Here is a 20,750-nt window from a genome sequence, read left to right on the forward strand (position 1 = left end):
CCAGGTGTGGGCCTGTGGCTGCACCCAGTATTGATGGAGGGCAAGGAGCAGGCACAAGATAATGAAGAGAACAAAAGCATGATGTGGCCCAGGAGGTGAGACACAGGCACCGGCCATAGGCCTGGAGCCAGGAACAGAAGGATAAAAAAAGAGAGTGAGTAAGGGGACCCCATCTCATTTGCCTTTAAACTGCTGAGGATTATGGATACGGAAATGAACACATCTACAGGCCTCAAACAACAGTAAAACACCAAAACTGGGCACCAAAAGCTTTTCCATATTTTACTACAGAGGTACTTTCGATCTTTTATTAGTTAATATGTAATCTGTAAATGGCTAATTCAGATCCTACATGTACAAAATCATTTTTACAAAAATATTTTAAAAACTAGTAGATGATGTGTTCCCTGCTGGGCTATTCCTGGAAGGCGTGTCTGGACAGGTGACCCCAGAACAGGGTAGCAGCAGCGGTGACCAGCACAGCCGTGGCTGCTTCTCCATCACTGTCCTCCTCCCAACATTTCATCCCCGAGTTTACCGCATCTGGATTCTTCCCCTCTCCTCTCTTCTGCAGCCTTCTTCCCACCTGGGACCCAGCTCTTCACAGACGACCATGCAGGATAAATGAATAACAAACAGACTTCTTCGTACCTTTCTACCACAGATGAGAACAATTCTGGTTCTCTGAGACATTCAGCAATCTTATTTCCTATGGGCTTTCTTAGCCCGTAATGTATTACTTCAAACTTAAAGTTCTCAGGGAGCTAGGCTTCATGGTATTCTTTGAATCGTCCTTTTATACTCAGTCCTTCAAGTATCTGTATTACAAGATTTAACACTAAAGGAAAAAAACAGCCAAGAAAGCTATCTTCTTTCAATTGTTTTACGTTCCATATTACTAGGAGCTCTGCTAAGAAAATACAAAAAGGAAAAATTCAGCTCAATAACTAGCTGCAACAAGTTCTTAATGTGTGCTACTAGAGAAAGTCTCTAGTCCAAAATTATTGCAATAAAATATTCAGTTATTCCAAATGTCACCAAGATCCAAGGTCATGCACCAGTCCAGAAATCCACTGTGATGTTGGTATATAAAGGTTTATAATCCACAGAGAGTAATTTATAAATACAACTAGTCAATCCATCTGTTCTCCAGACTCGTGACACCTGATGTAAGAGCTTCATCCTAAGGATAAAAAGAACAACATAAATGGTAATGCAAGAATTTAACATACATTTCCATTACTTTTTGCCCAGCCCCCAAATTTGGCAAAAGCATCTTTGTAAATTATCGTACCTGCTGGGTTTCCTATTGCAAAAAGTTAATTTTCCCCATCTAAAGTAACAGGACACCAATGATAGCCATGTATTCACGTGTCAGACCTCATGTTAAGACCCTAGGGACCCATGATGAGAAGAGTCAATGCAACCTGTCTACAGGACGGAAGGATGCACAAGTAACACGGACACAATGCTATACACGCCCTCCACTGCTAACAGGTCTTTGGCTAAGCTTCAGGGGATCTATGAATCCTCCCATTAGTACTGTCTGTAGGCAGGAGGGTATACAACTCTCCTAAGAGTCTCAAGAAAAACCAGAATATACGTAGAAGAGGATGAATGAAGCAGAACCTGACATCATGAGGGAGTCTGGGGAGGGGGCGCAGAGAAAGTAGACATGACTGAGGCTTAGAAGAGAAGAAAGGTGCAGGAAAAGACAACCAGGCAGGGCCATCACCCTGTGCAAGAGGCAGAGACTTGCAAAGCAGCAGGATGCACTTCAAGCAGCAGCAACAACTGCATGGCTGGAGCCTGGGGATGTGGGGAGTGGAGGAGGTGGTGAACTGAATTGGTCTCTAGGAACTTGGAGTGAAAAGCAATACGTTTCAGTGACAGGATCAATGTGGAGAGAGACCAGAAACACCATGAGCTAAGTAAGGTCGGAGAAAAATAATACAGTAAGATTTCACTTGTATGAAACTGAAAAACAAAAAACTAAATGTTTTTTTTACAGGGATATATACCTCTGGGAAAACAACAATAACAACAACAACAAAAAATTTAACAGCAGAAATAATGATCATTATCACAAGTAATTATCACAAAAATTCAGGAAAGCGTGACCTCTTGGGGTGGGGGAAGGAAATGGGTCTGGAGGCATTACACGGGTAACAAATATAAATTGGGTGGTGGGCACTACCACTGTTCATGGTATCAAAGAATCTTCACACTTTTCAGACAATTTACAAGTATTATTTTGCATCTATTCCATAATTATTTTTTTGATTTAAAGAGCAAAATGCATCCCTAATAGACAAAGACTAGAAAGACACATGGAAAACAGAAATAGCTGTTTTATTAAAGTCGCAGATTCTAATAAATGGGCTAAAAGCCTTTTTTTATTTTTATTGTTTTAAATTTAAATCCAAGTTAGTTGGATACACTATAACATAGAGTAATTATGATTTCAGGAGAATTAAGTGATTTATCAGTGCTCATCCCAACAAGTGCCCCCCTTAACACCTTAATGCCCATCACCCATTTAGCCCATTTCTCCGCAACCCAACACCCCACCAGTAATCTTCAGTTTGTTCTCTGTATTTAAGAGTCTCTTATGGTTTGTCTCCCTCTCTGTTTTTATATTATTTTTGCTTCCCTTATGTTCCTCTGTTTTGTATCTTAAATTCCACAGTGAATGAAATCATGATATTTGTCTTTCTCTGACTGACTGATTTCACTTACAATAAACTCTAGTTCCATTAAAAGACTTCTAATATTGTTTTAAAGTATAAACTCTAACAAAGCCCTATAATATTTTAATAGTTTTTTAAATGTCTTTTATTATTTATTTCTGAGAGAGACACAGAGTGCGAGTGAGGGAGGGACAGAGAGAGAAGTAGACACAGAATCCAAAGCAGGCTCCAGGCACTGAGCTGTCAGCACAGAGCACAACATGGGGCTTGAACCCACAAACTGTGAGATCATGATCCGAGCTGAAGTCAGACACTTAACTGATTAAGCCACCCAGTCACCCCTAATATTGTTTTCAAAAGGTAGACTCTAACAAAGGGACTAAAAGCACATTAATATGGTTTTAAGATGTAGAAGAAAAAATCAGAACAAAGAACTGTAGGTTCTTCAACTACAGTCACATAAAGAACTAACTGGCTTATCTGTCGGGTTCTTGAGTGAATGGGCCAATTTTTGGGGCAAAAGAAGTATATGGTAAGCCTAGAACAGCTCATCACACAGGAGCACAGGGATTGGAGCTCTCAAAACTAGTGTTAGTTATGTCAAAGGACTCGGGAGTCAGCTTGAAAAAGATCTCACTTCCCAACGATGAGACAAACTGAGCACTGAAAAGAATATTAACTACATCCTGAAGGATGCTGGGGAACATCAAGTGATCATTTTGAAAAATGAAAACTCAGTACTGACTCTTTCTCTTTATCTGCCTTTTCTATAAGAACCATACCTTGGCATACTCAAACAGAAGAGGGCAAGGCCTTCTTTGCAGAAAAATCTATCTAATAAATGCAGAAGGCCTGATAGAATATCAGAATTTTGTCATTCCTAATTGAATAATAAACTTATTCAATGAGCACCAATGGTTGCTAAAACCATCAGGTGAAAGACTGATGGGGAACCTGGATAGGACTGATAATATCTAAACACACACATCAATCTTAATATCACAAAGACCCAACCAGCCATCACGTCTTCCTGTTGTGACATAAGAAGAGAGATGTGACATCACTATGAAGTGTTCTAACCCCCAGATACTACTGCAGGCTGTTCAAGCCTCCAGATCTAACTCCCAGCTTACAAGGAAACATAGAGGTCAGAAGCATTTATGAAGGTATACCAGCGGGATGCAAGTCACAAAATCCACAAGGTATGAAATTACAGGAGGCAAATGACCTGATTTGTTCAACAAATAAAATGCAGTGGGTAAAAGGTAGAAGAGAGATAATCTACAGATTGGGAGATTTTTCAGAGAGATCATCCAAATGCAATGCGTGGACTTTGTCTAGATTCTGATTCGAATAACCAACTGGTAAGGAAAAAAAATTATGAGATGATCAGGGAAATCCAAACACTCACTGGATATTTGATGATATTAAGGAAGTACTGTTAATTTCACTTTAAGTACAATAATGGTATAGTGGTTCTTTCTTTAAGACTTCTTATATGGAAGGATACATACTGAAGTATTTTACACAGGAAATGCTATGGTATCTAACTTGCTTCTAAATAATCTAGTGGGTGAAGAGGAAAAAGCAGGAGGAGGAAGAGAGGAAGAGGACATGAGTTGGTAACTGTTGAAGCTAGGTATGGGGTACATGAGGGTTCAGTATACCACTCACTCTACTTTTGTGTCTGTTTGAAAATTGCCTTAATAAAAAGCTTTGAACAAAAGAAACTGGCTCATCTGACTGAATTTGGCAGAGTCCTCACTGACAGAAGAAATTAAGCAGGTAGCCTCCCAGGTATATGAATCCAGGACTTACCGTTCTATATTCACCTCATTGCCCCTATCTCTAGTGTGGAAGATCATTGTATATTTACCCACGTCAGGCATTGGCCGGATTATTTTCATTCTATGAAGCTCAACCCTAGAAGAATAAGAGAAGTATGTTTTTAAAAAGTCTATCCCACTTAATCTACCACTAGGTACATAAAAAACATCACTTATAAAACTTTACATACGTGTTCACACACGTGTACAGTCACACAGAGCTTCATTATTAGGAATATTAGAATATTAAAATTAGGATAAAAAAAGAATTTTTTAACATCGGGCCTCAGGCACCAAGTCTATAAAAGAATCACAGTTTTTAAAAAAAGAAAAATAAATAAAAGAATCACATTTAACATTTATTATTGGGGTACAAAGGGGAGGTGTCAATTTATAGTTTGTCATTTTCTAAAACACCTGAAAAAGTACTTATTATAATTGTTTTAAAACACCATGACAGGGGCACCTGGGTAGCTCAGTCAGTTAAGCATCCGACTTCGGCACAGGTCATGATCTCGCGGTCCATGGGTTCGAGCCCCGCATCGGGCTCTGTGCTGACAGCTAGCTCAGAGCCTGGAGCCTGCTTCACATTCTGTATCTCCCTCTCTCTCTGTCCCTCCCCAGCTCGTGCTCTCCGTGCTCTCTCTCTCTCTGTCTCAAAATTAAATAAACGTTTAAAAAAAATTTTTTTTTAAACCATACCATGACAAATAGGAAAATCAAGTCTCTTAAAATACCTAATTTATTTAGTGTTTCCTTTTTGTAAACAAAGAAAGTAATGACCACTTAAGGTCCCAAGCTTTAAGGCCTACAATCCCAGGTACAAATTTAGGCTTTGTTATTTATAACATTGGTAAGTCAGTTCCTTACTCCAGGTCATGGATTCTTCATTGCAAAATGGCCGTGGTGGTATAGATATGACAGGCCCAAATCAGACAGTCTGCACGGAGCCTGCTTTGCAAACTTGTAATTTTTTTTTGTAATTTCTTTGCACATAAAAGTGCAAAGAATGGTGGTGCCTACTGCCCAGGTGAATAAATAAATCTCAGGCAACTTTTACGTTCAAATCATTGGTTTATTCATAGCTACTTGTCAAGAACCACTCTGGAGGCCATGATGGTTTTCTCAGATGAAAGAAAAACTGGGGTCTCCCCTCTGTCTTCAAGCTGAGGAGGATCGAGGAGATAGTAAAGTCACATAATACATGCAAGACTCTATTAGTCATCCCATCTGGACAGTGAAATGATTTGGGGAACCTTAGGAATACTCTTTATCTCTAGTCCTTGCTACCCTTGCCCAGAAATCTATCAGGTACCCTCTGTCTACTTCATAAGCCAGAGCCACACAGGCTGCTGATGGAACAGGCCATAAAGTGCTGATGCCCATCACTCTGACCACGCATATGGAGCCTATGCTGAGGGAAATCCATTCTCTCCTGCCAGAAACATTCCAGAGGCTCTCAGCCTAGACATGGGAACAAGACCAACATGGAGCCCTGGCTTCTTCACACTAAAGCACTGGAACATTTCTGGCAGTGACACATCTATTACTTCAGAACCCCAGCTAAGAAATGTCCTTTCTAAGAGGCAACAGTACAAGGAAAGAGGGTCTCCCAATAGCCCCCAAAGCCTTGTTATTAGAAGTCTGAAGATACTAGCCTCAGGCTATTGAATACTTATTCTTGGGAGCTAGGAATAAGACTGGGTCACAAAACGCAAGTTTGGGAGGAAGGGGCAGAGCTGAGAGAGGAGGCTCCCTTTGAGCCCCCAGAGCAGAAAGTAGTGCAAGAGAATCAGAGGGTAATGCCAGCAGCCCCGAATTTGTCCACAGTGTCAGGCCAGCAGCTGCTCCCAGTGTGGGGGGCTAGTTAATGCATAAGGGTAAAAGGGCATCCCGGCTGATCCTGGGTGTGCCACTTCTTACAGGCTGTTGGCACTCTCTGCTCTGGAAACTGAGAACTGTGCCAGGATCCCCTGGCGTCGGATCAAAAGCGCAGGCTTACAGGGGCGCCTGAGTGGCTCAGTTGGTTAAGCATCTGACTTCAGCCTAAGTCATGATCTCACAGTTCCCAAGTTCCAGCCCCGCATCAGGCTCTGAGCTGACAGCTGTTTCAGACTGTGTGTCTCTCTCTCTACCCCTCCCCCAATCAGACTCTGTCTCTCTCTCTCAAAAATAAATATTAAAAAAAAAAAAAAAAAAAAGTGGGGCGCCTGGGTGGCTTAGTCGGTTAAGTGTCCGACTTTCGCTTAGGTCATGATCTCGCGGTTCGTGGGTTCGAGCCCCGGGTCGGGCTCTGTGCTGACTACCAGCTCAGAGCCTGGAGCCTGTTTCAGTCTGTGGCTCCCTCTCTCTCTGACCCTCCCCTGCTCACGCTGTTTCTCTCTCTCTCTCCTAGAAATAAATAACACATTTAAAAAAAACAAAAAACAAAAACAAACAAACAAAAAAACAACAGGCTCTCTGACCACTTTCCTCAAATTGCAGTTTTGCAGAGTTCTGGACCCTGCCCGTAAGTAATACCCACCAAGTCTGCAGAGACACCCCCCACCCCCCCTCCATCAACACATCTGGTCCCTAAACACCTGCAAACCAGAAACAAATGATGCTCCACCATTCCTGAACTACCAACGGCAAACAGCAATTTGGGCCATCCTTCCCTCCCCCTGCCCCCTGCCCCCCTTTAAGCCTGACTCCACGGTCTCATGACCTGCTGGACTGGCATCTAGGGGAACTATCCACAAACGCGGGTTTCCAGAGCCACCACTGACAGATAGCAGAGCCCCATGAAGGGGACCTATCCCTGTTGTTCACCTGAGTCTGAGGTCATCGTCTTCGCCTCCCCATCCCCAGTAGTTGTTAGAGAATCCATTCACCTTGAAAAACTGCTCTCTGCTAAGGGCAGTAACACCCCCAAAATATCCATTGTAACGTAACCTGCAGCAAAAGAGAGGAGAGAAAAGGTAACATTAGCACGAGGCCATCTGTTCTCCACACACTGCAGAAGTCTCTAGTTTCAGGGCTGGCATTCTAGGCACACTCTGAGGACCATGCACTTTCTTCCATCCACTCCTACTTGACATCCACCTCCCACCGTTCCTGGCCTTCCCTGTCTGCTCTTCTTTCCTTAAGTGCTCACATCTGCTCACTAGGCAAAGTGTTATGTGAATGTTTGTGTGCGGAGGTCTACAGAGGTACCTGTAAATGTGCAGCATAACGTCAGCGCTGAACGACAGATTTCACCTCATGTGCCAATCCGGTGAATAGTAACGCTGCCAAGGGCACTGGGTTAAGGAGGATTCTGAGGCAGCCTCCAGGTTCAACATGATAGAATACCATAGTGAATATACTGGTTTTTTTTACTTTTACTTTTTTTAATGTTTTGTTTATTTTTGAGAGAGAGAGAGAGAGAGAGAGAGAGAGACAGCAGGAGCAGGGGAGGGTCAGAGAGAGAGGGAGATACAGAATCTGAAGCAGCATCCAGGTTCTGAGCTGGCTGTCAGCACAGAGCCCGATGCAGGGCTCGAACCCACGAACCGTGAGATCATGACCTGAGCCTAGGTCGGCCGCTTAATCGACTGAGCCACCCAGGCGCCCCTACTTTTACTTTTTTTTGGAGGGGTGGGGTGGAGAGGAGACAGGTCCTGTACACTTGATATGCAAACTCTAAGTCTGTGCATGCAAATCTCCATCTCATTGTCTGCATCATGGAGGAGCCAATGCACCTCAACAATCCTGAGGTTTCTGACTTGGGTAACAAGGTAGATGATACAGTCTTTTTAAAACAAACAAACAAAAAAACCCCACAGTACACAGAACAATAAGAGGAAGACAGTATATCATGTTTTGGATATGCTGAATTTGAGATACCCCTGGTGCTTTTGCTAATGGGCAAAAGGATATAGGGTTCAAGATCAAAAGAGAAGAGTGGCTACAGATATGGCTTTGGAACTAAGATGTCAAGAGGCAGTAGCTGAAGGGGCAGGAGAAGGAGACATTGCCTGAAGACAACACAGTCGGTGACAAGAGAAAAGAGCACAGAGTGGAGCTATGTGGATATTGATAAGAAAAAGAGAAGGGAGAAGAGGTAAAGAAGGGCCTTGAGAGGTCAGAGAACACCTCCCAGTCATATGGACTCATATGGATTATTGGCACACAAATTAGCAAATCTGAGAAATAAACATCACACTGTAACAATTCAGAAATGCAAATGAAGGCAGCTTAATAACTTAGATGTTACTGAATAAAAAGATATAAATATATGGAAGATTTCTAACTTTAATTAACTTCACTTTAATTAACTAACTTTAATTGGTATTCCAGGACCAATTAAATATTTCTGCTTTTCTAGATAAGAAAAACCAAAAGGAGGGGCACCTGGGTGGCTCAGTAGGTTAAGCAGCCGACCCTTGATTTCGGTTCAGCTCACGGTCTCACATTTGTAAGATGGAGCCCCATATCGGGCTCTGTGATATAAGGAGATGGCTTGGGATTCTCTCTCTCCCTCTCTCTCTATCTCCCTACCCCACTTGCACTCTCTCTCAAAATAAAAATAAACTTAAAAAAACAAAGGAAAGATCAATAAACACATAGACATTGCTATCTCACAGGTGGAGTCAGTCCCAAAAGCCAATTTGTAGTTATTTCTATGTTCTGAGTATAGACAGGCAAGTCCTATTTAACCTACAATGGAAATAGATTTACTTGTAACCCCTCAATCTGAAATTCTAGAAGATGGTATTACAACAACCTAAATAAACAAAAGGAATGTCAGGTTCAGAAAGCAGCTGTTACTGGCCAAGACACCTACTGCAGTGACTTGTAGCCATGACCACTGGACTCTGAAGGACCTGAGGCCAGCAGTTTCATCAGGACACTGTGCAGCACCACTGCCCAGGCACAACCTGCCAAGCACCAACAAGGGGTCACTGGGAGAGAACCAGCATTACTGATTTGGGAGTGATCTATTAAATAACCACTATCCACTATGGGCAAGACAGACCCCAGACGCTGTAACAGGTGGGCCCTGCTCTCAAAGAGCTTATAGTCTAACACAAGAGGTGAGCTTCATGAGCATCCTGAGGAAGGAGAGGCCAGGCATCGGGGGCAGGCTGGTGGGCCTGGGAGGATTCAGATAGGTAGGAAAATGGGGAAACTCTTGGTGGCCAGAATTCCATGAGGAAAAGTGGAGAGAGTCGCAAATGCGGGCTGTCTGGGAGCATCTGGAGAGCAGTGTAGCCGCAGTGAGAGGTGCAGAAGGACACAGCCAGAAAGAAAGGTTTAAGGAACTCTCAGTTTCTCAGCTGTTTCTTAGATGGCAAATGTCTACCTGTTGATCTTGGCTTTTGGTTTTTCTTATCAGGGAAAGCACAAATATTAAATTGGCCTTGGAACAGCTGGTTTTTTTTTTTTTTTTAAAGGGCTGTAAGGCCCAACGGTAGGGAAAATGTAGCCATAAAAGAACAGTAGAGTCCTTGAAGAAAGCAGTCAGTTACCAAAGGAATTCTTGGCAGTAAAATTTGCCACTGGCTGGTCCAAGTCTTCGAAGTCACTGATCCATAGTCAGGAAGATAAACAAGATTAATTTCTGGCCACATTAGAGTCTGAGACAGTTTCGGCAAGTTACTTCAAGTTCTTCCTTCTGGAGGGTGTGAACTTCTCCCGTGGTAACAATGATTAAAGCTAAAGCTGTGGGGTTTTAATCTCTGTGCCTCAGTGAAACATAGTTACCATCAGGGAGCAGACACCTAGCTGCTTTCAACCCCACCTGCTCTCCTGCAGGCAACTAGAGAGATTTTGCCCAAAGTAGCAAAGGTAACAAGTAGGGGAGGGAGGGTTAGAGCAATTCCTACATTACCTGTTATGACCTCTCTCTGGACACAGAAGATGAGGCAGTTTACATGATATATACAATGAAGTAGAAAAATGTAAAAAACAACAAGGACCAGAGGAAAACTTAAAACAGAATAGAAGATTAACATGGGAAATATATTAGAACTCTGATCTACAAATAAGATTCTTCTCAGCTCCTAAAAAAAGGCCATGGGTTTGACTCAGAACTTCTTACATCCAGATCAGAAGAGGAGACATATTCAATCACGTGATTCCTATTAAGAAAACCCCACCGGTTACTCAAAGAAGACAAAGGCTCTCTGTTATCTAGTTACAAAAGAAATGTCTGGCCAGTTACAAGAGCAAATCAAAACATCAAGATTCGGGGGCGCCCAGGTGGCTTAGTCGGTTAAGCGTCCGACTTTCGCTTAGGTCATGATCTTGCGGTTCGTGGGTTCGAGCCCCGCGTCAGGCTCTGTGCTGACTGCCAGTTCAGAGCCTGGAGCCTGTTTCAGTCTGTGATTCCCTCTCTCTCTGACCCTCCCCTGCTCACGCTGTCTTTCTCTCTCTCTCTCTCTCCTAGAAATAAATAAAACATTAAAAAAAAAATCAAGATTCATACAGGGGCTGTTTTTAGAGTAAGTAGCATCTGATAAGATCCATGATTATGGCACTGAAGCTTTGCTGAAAACTTCCCTGATTTCCAGCAGGGAAGCCCAAGAACTCAGTTTCTTGTGGTCCAGATAAATTAAAAAAAAAAGAAAAAAAATCTAGAATCCCAACAGAAAGCCTTTAAACAATCTGTGTATCTACAGTCTAAAACAAACAACAAAAACAACCTTGTTGTTTTCAACACAGATGTTCAGAAGGAATTGGATCCTATGAAAGCGTCAAAGTACAGGTATTCCGTTATAGACATGGTGATAGTTTATTAATTTTACACAGATGGCAGACATGCTTCTGCAAATGCCAAGGTATCCCAACATAATACGCTGTCTTCTTCCATGCAGAGCTGGCTCAAGGAGACCAGAAAACAAAACCTCCGGGTAAGGATATAATTCCCCAAAGGAAAAAAATCTGTGATTCTTTTCCAGACCCCTCCCCTGCCCTCTGGCCCCACTGCCTCTGCCTAATTTATCAGCAAGGCATCTCCTCTCCCAGCTTCTCCCCTCTGCCTTGCTCCACTCAATACACTAACGGCCAGCACTAAGCTTTCACCTGTCATTCTTCAGCTGTAACCATGTGTCAGAAGCCCCTGGGTCCCTTCCACAGGAAATCCAACTTCCTTAGCAGACTGAACGAGGTCTGCATAGTCTGGCTCCTGCCTATTCTCATCTCTTGCTTCTCCTCTCTCCACCATCCCAGACATTCATTCTCAAGCCCTAATGAACTGCATTTCTCCCCAAAACCAGGCCATGCTTTCTCTTGCTTCCATGTCTTAGAAGCTAGAAAGCTCCCACTGTTGCACAAGACAAAGGTGCCACGTTCCCTCGAGAAGAGCTTTAGACCCTTCCATAAGTGTTTCTTAAAGACCCTGTGTGCTCACCCATTGTGGCTTATTCTAGACATTTGTTTATATCCCAAGTTTACACAGGGCTTGGGTTCAAAGTCAGTACCTGAGGCAAAAATCACCTACAATATTACACATGGAAACATCTTAAGTAGTCCAAAGTGAGAGATCTACACAATTTGAGAAGCACAGAAATGGAGATTAAGTAAGGGCTTCATGGTTTCTGTCTCATGTTCACTTCCCCAAGCCGACAATGGTGGAATCCCCTGTGTGACTTTATAATGTTATAATTCTCTCTCCCTGCCTCCTCCTGTCTCCCCCTCATTACCAAGTGATTACAGTAGGATTTGCAGAAGTGCAAAATCAATGCAACTTCATTGTGGCTTCCCGTCTCCCCACACCAGCTATGCAATGGGGAGCTCTCTGAGGGTGGACACTAGCCTTACTCAAACTGGTCTCATGGCCCCTAGCCCAGCAAGCACCACAGACATGAGCACACAGCAACGCAGGGCCTGGGGGATGTGGACAGATAAACGTGCACATCCGAAAGCAAACATAGTTTCATTTATGGAGGATTTCTTTGGCCACTATTTCCCCTTGGTTTTGCTTGAATAGGGGCTGGTATGAAATAAGGCTCAACAGTAGCTATGCGTCTGCTGGGAGGCAGAGGGGGTGGAAATGAAGATAGAAATGATGGTGTTTAAGCAACTCTCACAGTGACTTTAAGAGTCAGGAACTTGTCCTGGGTGTCCTGGCCCCTGAACAGGCTACTCAGTGGATATGCCCTTCCCTGCTCTCCCTCAGACCCCTGAAAAGATGCCACAGTCTGAAAAGAAAAGTCACAGTCTGACAACAGAGGCCTAAATGTTGACCTATGGGGCACGCTCTCATTTCCTGCTACAAGATGAAGTCGGGGACACCTACTCAGTGTGGACTTGCTGGTAGAAGTTCCACTGTTGGCGTGCCATGGGTGGGGCTGGCCATCATTTGCAATGCTTGGATTGCTTTCCCACTCCTGTTCTTTCCCTTTTTCTTTCATCCTCTGCCAAGGTTCTTATAATTCCTGTTTTGAATTTTAAGTGATAGGTCATGGACCATTTCTCCTATTGTTTACTTTTCTATAATAGTCTGGACACTACACCCCTCACAGCTTTGATGACATCAGAGCGAGCTTCTCAGCCTAAGCAAGCCCTGGGGCAGAGCCGCCTTACTGCTTACCTGTACCCAGTGCTGTTCCGGCCAACCACCAGATGCTTGGGCTGATCCTCACACTTATAAATGTTCAAGTCGTTCTCGGGCACCAGGTCCACATCGTGGAATATAAAGCAGTCCCAATTTTCATCCTTGAGAGCTTCTAGATAGCCCACATTCAAGAGTTTGGCTCGATTAAACTTTTTACTTCCAGCCTATAGATACAGATACAGATGTATAAACAGATATAGATATATTTATAGATATAGATGTATATAGTATAGTATAGATATATTTATAGATATAGATGTATAAATAGATATAGATATAATTTCTGTATAAATAGATACAGAAATTAAAACTTGAAAAGCTCCAGAGATAAGGTTTCTTATCCGTGCTACTCCTCAGTTCAGAGGCAAGAGCAGGTATTATTCTTTCCAAAGCACAAGAATATACTTGTGACATGAAGATCTAACAGAGCAGATGCAATAACAATAAAAGACCACTTGTTTCCTTGTGTGTGTTTTGTGGGGTTTTTTTTTTCATATACACTTATATGCTAAAAGTTATACGCATGCCTTGAAATGGACACTGTTTAATGGGTATAGAGTTTCAGTTTGGCCAGGTGGGTAATTTCTAGAGACTAGTTCACAATACTGTGAATATACTTCACCGTACTGACCTGTATACTTAAAAATAGTTAAGATGCATTTTTAGTGACTGTGAACCTGGGGAGATTCTGGCAGGGCTCAGGGCATCAGATTTCTTTGTTCCAACCTTGCCCTGAAGCCCCTCAATATAATGGTTTGATCCAAAAAACAAACAAAGTTAAAATACTAAATTTTATGTATATTTCACAATTTTTAAAAAGGTCATAGTTTTAAAATACAAATAAAAATGACTCACAAAAATTTATTCCACATAAAACTACAAACCTTCTTACATGGTAGTCATGCCAACTAACATCACTGCTTTACTGTTTAACTTCCAACTGATCCCAATCTTACCCTATGTAACAAAATTTCACTAGCTTCTAACAGACATAGCTTGCCAGAAAAAAACAAGAAATCTGGACCTATAAACAGAAGTTTTGGAGCACGTGGGTGGCTCAGTCAGTTAAGTGTCCGACTTCAGCTCAGGTCATGATCTCACAGTTTGTGAGTTCAAGCCCCGCCATCGGGTTCTGTATGACAGCTCGGAGCCTGGAACCTGCCTCAGATTCTGTGTCTCCCTCTCTGCCCCTCCCCTCCTCATACTCTGTCTCTCTCTCTCTCTCAAAAATAAATAAACATTAATATTTAATGGCAGAAGGTAATAAACAGTTTATCGTAATGAAAAGTACAGGCAATTCTCAAGAGTTACCACAGTATTTTCCTGAAAAGAATAACACAAAGCACACATTTTTTCTAGTCACAAAATACTGTACATTGAGGGTGGCTGTCCTGAGTAAGGACGGAGAATGACTAATAATGTTAAAAAGAAAAATAATTATAAACCAATAGTAAAATTTTGTTCTAAATCCTAAAAAATGGCCCATGTTTATTATAAAGTATACACTGCAGAACTATATCCTCTGATTTGCGAAAAGTTTTCCTAAAGCAAATACTGTCAGTGATAAAACAGTATGAAGCATGTGGTTAATGACTTTGCATTCTTGGCATCTGTAAGGATTTGAAGGGGAATTATTTGGATGGTCTGGGACAATCTGGGGAAGCTAGATACGGATATTTAAGTGAATGTCTTTTTTTTTTTTTTTCTAATAAACATTAATACCAAATACAGGCATCTTTCATCAGCCACTCTACTTAGAGTTAAATTCTTCAAAAGCAGCCTACACTTATCACTTACTGAATACCTACTGATTTGTCCTCTGGAAAACCAATAAGTGAGTCAGAAAAGTGAAGACTAAACATAAAATGTCTTATATAATAAAAGTTATAGGCAGAAAGAAGGAGACAGTCCTAGAATTAACACAGTATCTATTAACACAGTAATCTGTAGGATCTCCTGCCTAGATCCCCACTGAATAGCCGTGCTCCATAATGAAACATTCCAGCATCTCATCATGTAGTATATAGCAGCTATGGGAGGAAATATAAGGTAAGTCTCAGGAGAAAATATGTGGGCAGTCACTGGCTAATACGGAAGGGCTCACAACACACAAAAATAAAACAAAACAAACCAGACTTCCTCCAGAGGTTCATGTCAGAGGCAATAAAATTCCCAGCACTTAGTCTTACTCTGAGACAAGAATTTCCTTTGCTCCTTTCATGGATAAATGAGGTATGAGACCTTTTCTCTGGTGACGGTTTGGTGCTCCTTTTACCCAAGATACCTAAAGGGCCAAGTCCCTCGGTCTCTCCTCAGAGACAAGGACTGGGAGAACAGAGCCCTGGTCTGCCACCCCCTCACCTGGTGGATGATATAGATGCCATAGTCCCGCTGCTGCCTCTGCAGGAAGGGATGGAGGTGTTCGAGCAGGTACAGCAGGTGTTTCTCTCGGTTCCGGTGTGGAATGAGGATGGCGACCCGCTGTGAAGCCTTACATTCCTCGGGCTGATACCGGCCTCTGTGCACTTTGGGATTTTTTGCCTCCACCTCTTCCAGAGTGAGATCTGGTTTGAAAACGAGCTTGTTCTGGCCCCCTACGATAAAAACAGGACACAGGAAAGAACAGTAGTTATCTCATCACGGGCTGACAGGATTATATGAGCACTTACATAAAGCACTTAGGACATTGCCCAGCACACAGTGAGGACTGTGAGTATCAGCTCTTATTATTATTACTTTAAAGCCTCTTTTGGTCATGAACTGTAACCAGAGTTATGTGACCCAGGGTATTGTCTGCAAAAGCAAGTAAATGACATATGAGAGCATTCTCTTGAGGTGGGGTAACCAATTCTGGCTCTATGATTCATCCGTAAGGAAGGAGATGCATTCTGTCCCATTGGCCATGGTAAAGAGCTGAGATCAGGGCTAGACTGAGTAACCTCAAATTTGCTGAATCCTCTTTTCCCTCTCAAAATTAAAAATCAGGAGCATTCCATGAATTCAAGCTCCTGGGCAAGGCCATCTTCCCACTCTTCCCATGAGCTCCTGGGAGCTAACCTACCTCCCTGATGATAAAAACCATGAAAGGAAATAGCAGCTAGCCTCACACCTAACCCAGCAGTAACATGTAGGTGCAATATCACAATTCTCCCATTGTGCACAGTAGCAGACACCCCCAGTGGAGCCCTTGCTCAACAAGTCTGGACACAGCCTGACTGGCTGAAACCCAAGGCCATCCATGGGAACCGGATCTCATGCAAGGCTTTACAGATCAGGCTGAAGACATTGGCCCTCTTCTTCAATCTGAATTAACAGGGATTAACACTGAATAGCCGTGCTCCATAAGAGAAGAGGCAGCGCTTTGCATAGAGAACTCAGCCACACATTTTTTTTTTTTTAACTCCATATATACTGGTCAGGCCGTAACATCTCAAGATGCTTGCGTGTTGTGCCGTCCTCTCCTGAACAAAGCAGTCACAGGCCCTTCCAACGTGTAAGTCACCACGCCTTGCTCCATGTGACTACCACTGTCCCAGCCAAGGCTGCTTAGGCTTAGGCTCCAGTGTCCATGAAGAGGCTGACTCAGCCCAACAGCACTAAGGGCAAACAACTGCATCCAGCCACCTAGAGACAATAACTGGCCGATAAGAAAGAGCCTTTCCTGAAGGCATGAGACATGGAGTCAGCAGGCAGAAATGCCCTAAAAACAAATAGGAAGAAAGCAAATGACGTGAAAAGCAAGCTACCAGAGCTGCTGCCAGGCCACAGAGCAGCCGGAAGATAATGGTGTGGCTGTTGCTGTGGTTTCTCATGTAGCCTGTTCTCAAACCCCACCATGTGAGCAAACCTACGCCTCTGTTCTTGGCCCTGGAAGGAGCCCCATGCAACAAGCCTGATGTAAACTAGTACCCTTGCTCACTTTCTCACTGTCTTAACTTTACAGGTGCCCTATCCTTCTAGCACCTGCTCCCACTCACTATCAGTCTCCTACCACTACCATGGCATCTTCCCCATTCTGTTCCTCTTGGGTGACTAATGGCCCATGTTATTTCATCACTACTTTTGTCCCTCTCTTAATCCAGGTACTCCCTCAGTATTCTGTCATGGCCCATGTATTTTTTATGAAAACTTTTATTGCTTAAGTATGTTATAAGGATTTTGAACAAGGGAGACAGTAAAGTCAGATTTGCATTTCAATACGTCATTTTCCTATCTCAACTTGTGTAACTTGTGAGCAGAGCAATTTCCCTTGGATAATCAAGAGTGATATTTTGGCTTTTCCACGACTGAGTAAAGAAAAGCAGTATGCCTATACAAACACAGCACAAGGCTGTCATTCAATTAGGAAAGAGGGTCTGCAGGTTTTTGCTCAGCTCAGAGCAAGAAGCCACCCCAGAGGGGCTACGTTAGTGTATGTGCTTTTCTGAGACAGAAGGAATCTAAACTGGATTTTTTATGAACAAACAGGAATCTACCAAGCAGACACAGATTGAAGAAAGGCATTGGGGAGAGAGGAAATAGTGTAAGGCTCAGAGGAGTACCCTGAAGAACTACAAGTGCTTTGATGTTCTGGAGCCTCAGAGGTCTCAGAGAAACTTTGTGGATTGTATCTAATATCGCTGTGGAGTTTTTCCTCTCTCATCAATGTGTTCCATAAAACCAATTTACGGTTAATTTATTTTATTATTTTTTTAACATTTATTTACTTTTGAGAAAGGGAGAGAGACAGGGTGTGAGCAGGTAAGGGGCAGAGAGAGAGAAGGGGAGACACAGAATCCGAAGCAAGCTCCAGACTCTGAGCTGTCAGCACAGAGCCCAATGGGGGCTTGAACCCACGAACCATAAGATCATGACCTGAACCAAAGTCGGACGCTTAACTAACTGAGCCACCCAGGCACCCCAACCAATTTAATGTTAATTTAAATTGAAAGGCAAGACATCAAAGGAGACTCAGAATATACAACATATTTAAGAAATAAACGCTAATGATGACATTGGCAGACCTACTCAGTCCTGTCCTTGACTGAATACTTCTGGCCACAGAATGCAAACAGATGTGACATGAGTGGATTTCCCCACCTGTGCTCTTGTACTCTGTGGATGCCAGGAGACGGACATACCCAGGCGAGCTCATTGGTCTCAGGAGGAGAAGGTAAGACACATGGAGCACAGCCACCAGCCTCAATCAATGCACCCCCCCCAGTTCATCAGGCAGACTTGTGAATGAAATATATGTCTGCTGATGTGTGCTTCTGAGACTTCTGTGGCTTGAGATTAAAACTGGGTATGCTTGTATAATGGAAAACTATACATCAGCAACATGGACACATCTCACAAACATACTGTTGAACAGCAAAAGCCAGACACAAGAGATTACACAGTGTGTTTCTAATTATGTGAAGTTTGAACACAGGGAAAATCTAATGGATGATGCTAGAATCGGGAAATAAAGGTCATGACTGAAAGAAGCATGAGGACCCCCAGGGTTCCAGGAAGACCTCAGTTCTTAATTTAACACACTGGGATGTTAAATGAACACCTTTGTTCATTTTGTGAAATGTAACCAAGCTGTACGCTTCTGATTTTGACGCTTTTCTGTATGTGTAAATGTGATATTTAACTAAAAAGTTTACATAGCACTTGAAAAAAAAAAGGGGGCGCCTGGGTGGCTTAGTCGGTTAAGCGTCCGACTTACGCTTAGGTCATGATCTTGCGGTTCGTGGGTTCGAGCCCCGCGTCGGGCTCTGTGCTGACTGCCAGCTCAGAGCCTGGAGCCTATTTCAGAGTCTGTGTCTCCCTCTCTCTCTGGCCCTCCCCTGCTCAAGCTGTCTCTCTCTCTCTCTCTCCTAGAAATAAATAAAAATATTAAAAAAAAAAAAAAGAAAAGAAAAAAAGAAAAAAAACTTACTGAGGTATGGAGACACAGCAGGGCAGTTGCTGAGGTCTGCTTCTTTCACGGATGCTTCCTTAGTCAGAGTGTCTCCCTTCTCCCAGACTAGGACCTTGTTGAAATTAGCCACGAAATTCTTTGCTTTAGGAATCTCTTGAATAGCACCCACAAAATAGTTACTGGTGGCCCACCCAAGCACTGTCAGGCCTAAGAGAAAAAGCAACAGTAACCGGAACTTGTAGGAAAGGTGCAAAGTCACTAAAAAGCCCATGTCTGTTATTACGGGAGAATTATGTATCCCTCTCCACTTCACCGCAGGCAGGAAGCTTCGAGTTCAACTCTTTCAATCCGATGGCAAACTTGGTGACAACTGAAGATGCAATGTCTGATTTCGTTCAGTAGTTCTGCTCCAACAATCTCTGGAAGGCAATCACAGAGACATGTTGTTTCACTTGGAAATCCTATCCTGGGTGACTCACGTCAGTGCAAACTGAAAACCTATCCCCAGAGGATCTCGACTAACAGTAAATGGGAATTCTCCAATGAAGGCTTTGATATCAGAAATTCGGATTTCAGAGGTAGAAGGTTCCAGCCATCTATACATCCCAGGAGTTCTGTCTGGGTTACCACTCAGGCTGACTGTCACCCAAGAAGAAAAGGCATTTCCAGATGTCGCACAGGAGGAGAAGGCAAAGAAGAGGTTGTAAAAGCTTCCTCAGTTCTGAGTCGGGCATGGCCCAAATTACAGCCCACCCAATTTTTTCTTTAGTGGCCCCTTTCTGGCACAGCTTTTAGAGCAGGTTAGCAATGTGTGAAATCTTGTATTTTGACTCAAAGAGAAAATAAGGAGACTCTTCTCTGTGACAGGTAGAAAAACATGTTCCGCAACAGGCATTAAAGTCCAGGCTGTTTCAGCTATAAATGTCACATTCACAATGAGGCGCTGGCACGGGGCACATCCCGACAGGTGGGGGTGAGGGCCAGAAACAGAAGAGAATGCCAACACAGGCGCTCAGCAATCTGTAAGACTAACAGGTAGAACTACAGTGCAGTGTTTAAGATCAGTGGTTTGGATTTGGGCAGAAACTATAGCTCGACCACATATCAGCCATGACACCTCAAGCCAGTCACTTGACTAATCTCAGTCTCCTTACCTGTAAAACAGGGATAAAAACAGTAGCTCCCTCAAGAGGTTACTGTGGGGCTGGACGTCCTAATGTACTATACATAAAGTGCTAGCCCACCTCCTGACACACAGCAAGCACCAAGCAAGTGGTGACCAAGCTCTTATTGTTCTATTACTTACATAAAGCGACTCTAGACTAAGGATGGCCAGCAGGTGGACAGGACACACTGGTGGCTGCCCCAAGCACCACCCTATTGTACTGTATTTCTCACTGTCAGTTGATGAATTGTCATTCTAATTTCATACTTCACAAGCATGTGGTGAATTCACTTCTGAATTTTAAGTAATAATGAAAACAAGTATGACCAAATCTTAAATAAAAGAAAATCAGAAATAAACTCTGTATGTGTGTATGATTACCACTAAAACTATAGAAATAAAACTCTAGAGAGAAATATTAGCCAAAAGCTAACAAGAATTACACTGAGTAGGGATTAGCCAAGCATACTTTTTCTCTTTTTGGGAATTTTGTATGATGTACTTCTGTCCTTTTATAGTGAAAATATAGTTGTTGAGTTTTGGTCTTTATTTTTTTAATTAGACATAGGGATCCCTAGGTGGTAATTCAATGTGAAAA

General features: G+C 42.8%; 1 protein-coding gene across 2 annotated transcripts; it reads right to left on the reverse strand.

Annotated features, from left to right (window-relative positions):
- Nucleotides 1-267: 267 nt before the first annotated feature.
- Nucleotides 268-19,407, reverse strand: B4GALT4 (beta-1,4-galactosyltransferase 4). 2 transcript variants are annotated; one of them, XM_039221165.1, is made up of 6 exons: nucleotides 19,006-19,407; nucleotides 15,459-15,691; nucleotides 13,074-13,261; nucleotides 7,328-7,450; nucleotides 4,509-4,613; nucleotides 268-1,183 (listed from the first exon to the last, which is right to left on the reverse strand). In XM_039221165.1, the coding sequence occupies exons 1-6, from the start codon at nucleotides 19,256-19,258 to the stop codon at nucleotides 1,051-1,053; spliced, it is 1,035 nt and encodes a 344-aa protein (XP_039077096.1). In that variant the 5' UTR covers nucleotides 19,259-19,407; the 3' UTR covers nucleotides 268-1,050. The 2 variants fall into 2 exon arrangements, with proteins under 2 accessions (XP_039077096.1, XP_039077097.1); XM_039221166.1 differs by lacking the exon at nucleotides 4,509-4,613.
- Between the last annotated feature and the right edge of the window lie 1,343 nt (nucleotides 19,408-20,750).

Source organism: Hyaena hyaena, unplaced genomic scaffold (genome assembly GCF_003009895.1).
Source record: "Hyaena hyaena isolate Hyena2069 unplaced genomic scaffold, ASM300989v1 scaffold_961, whole genome shotgun sequence".
In the NCBI taxonomy this organism is placed as follows: Eukaryota; Metazoa; Chordata; class Mammalia; order Carnivora; family Hyaenidae; genus Hyaena; species Hyaena hyaena.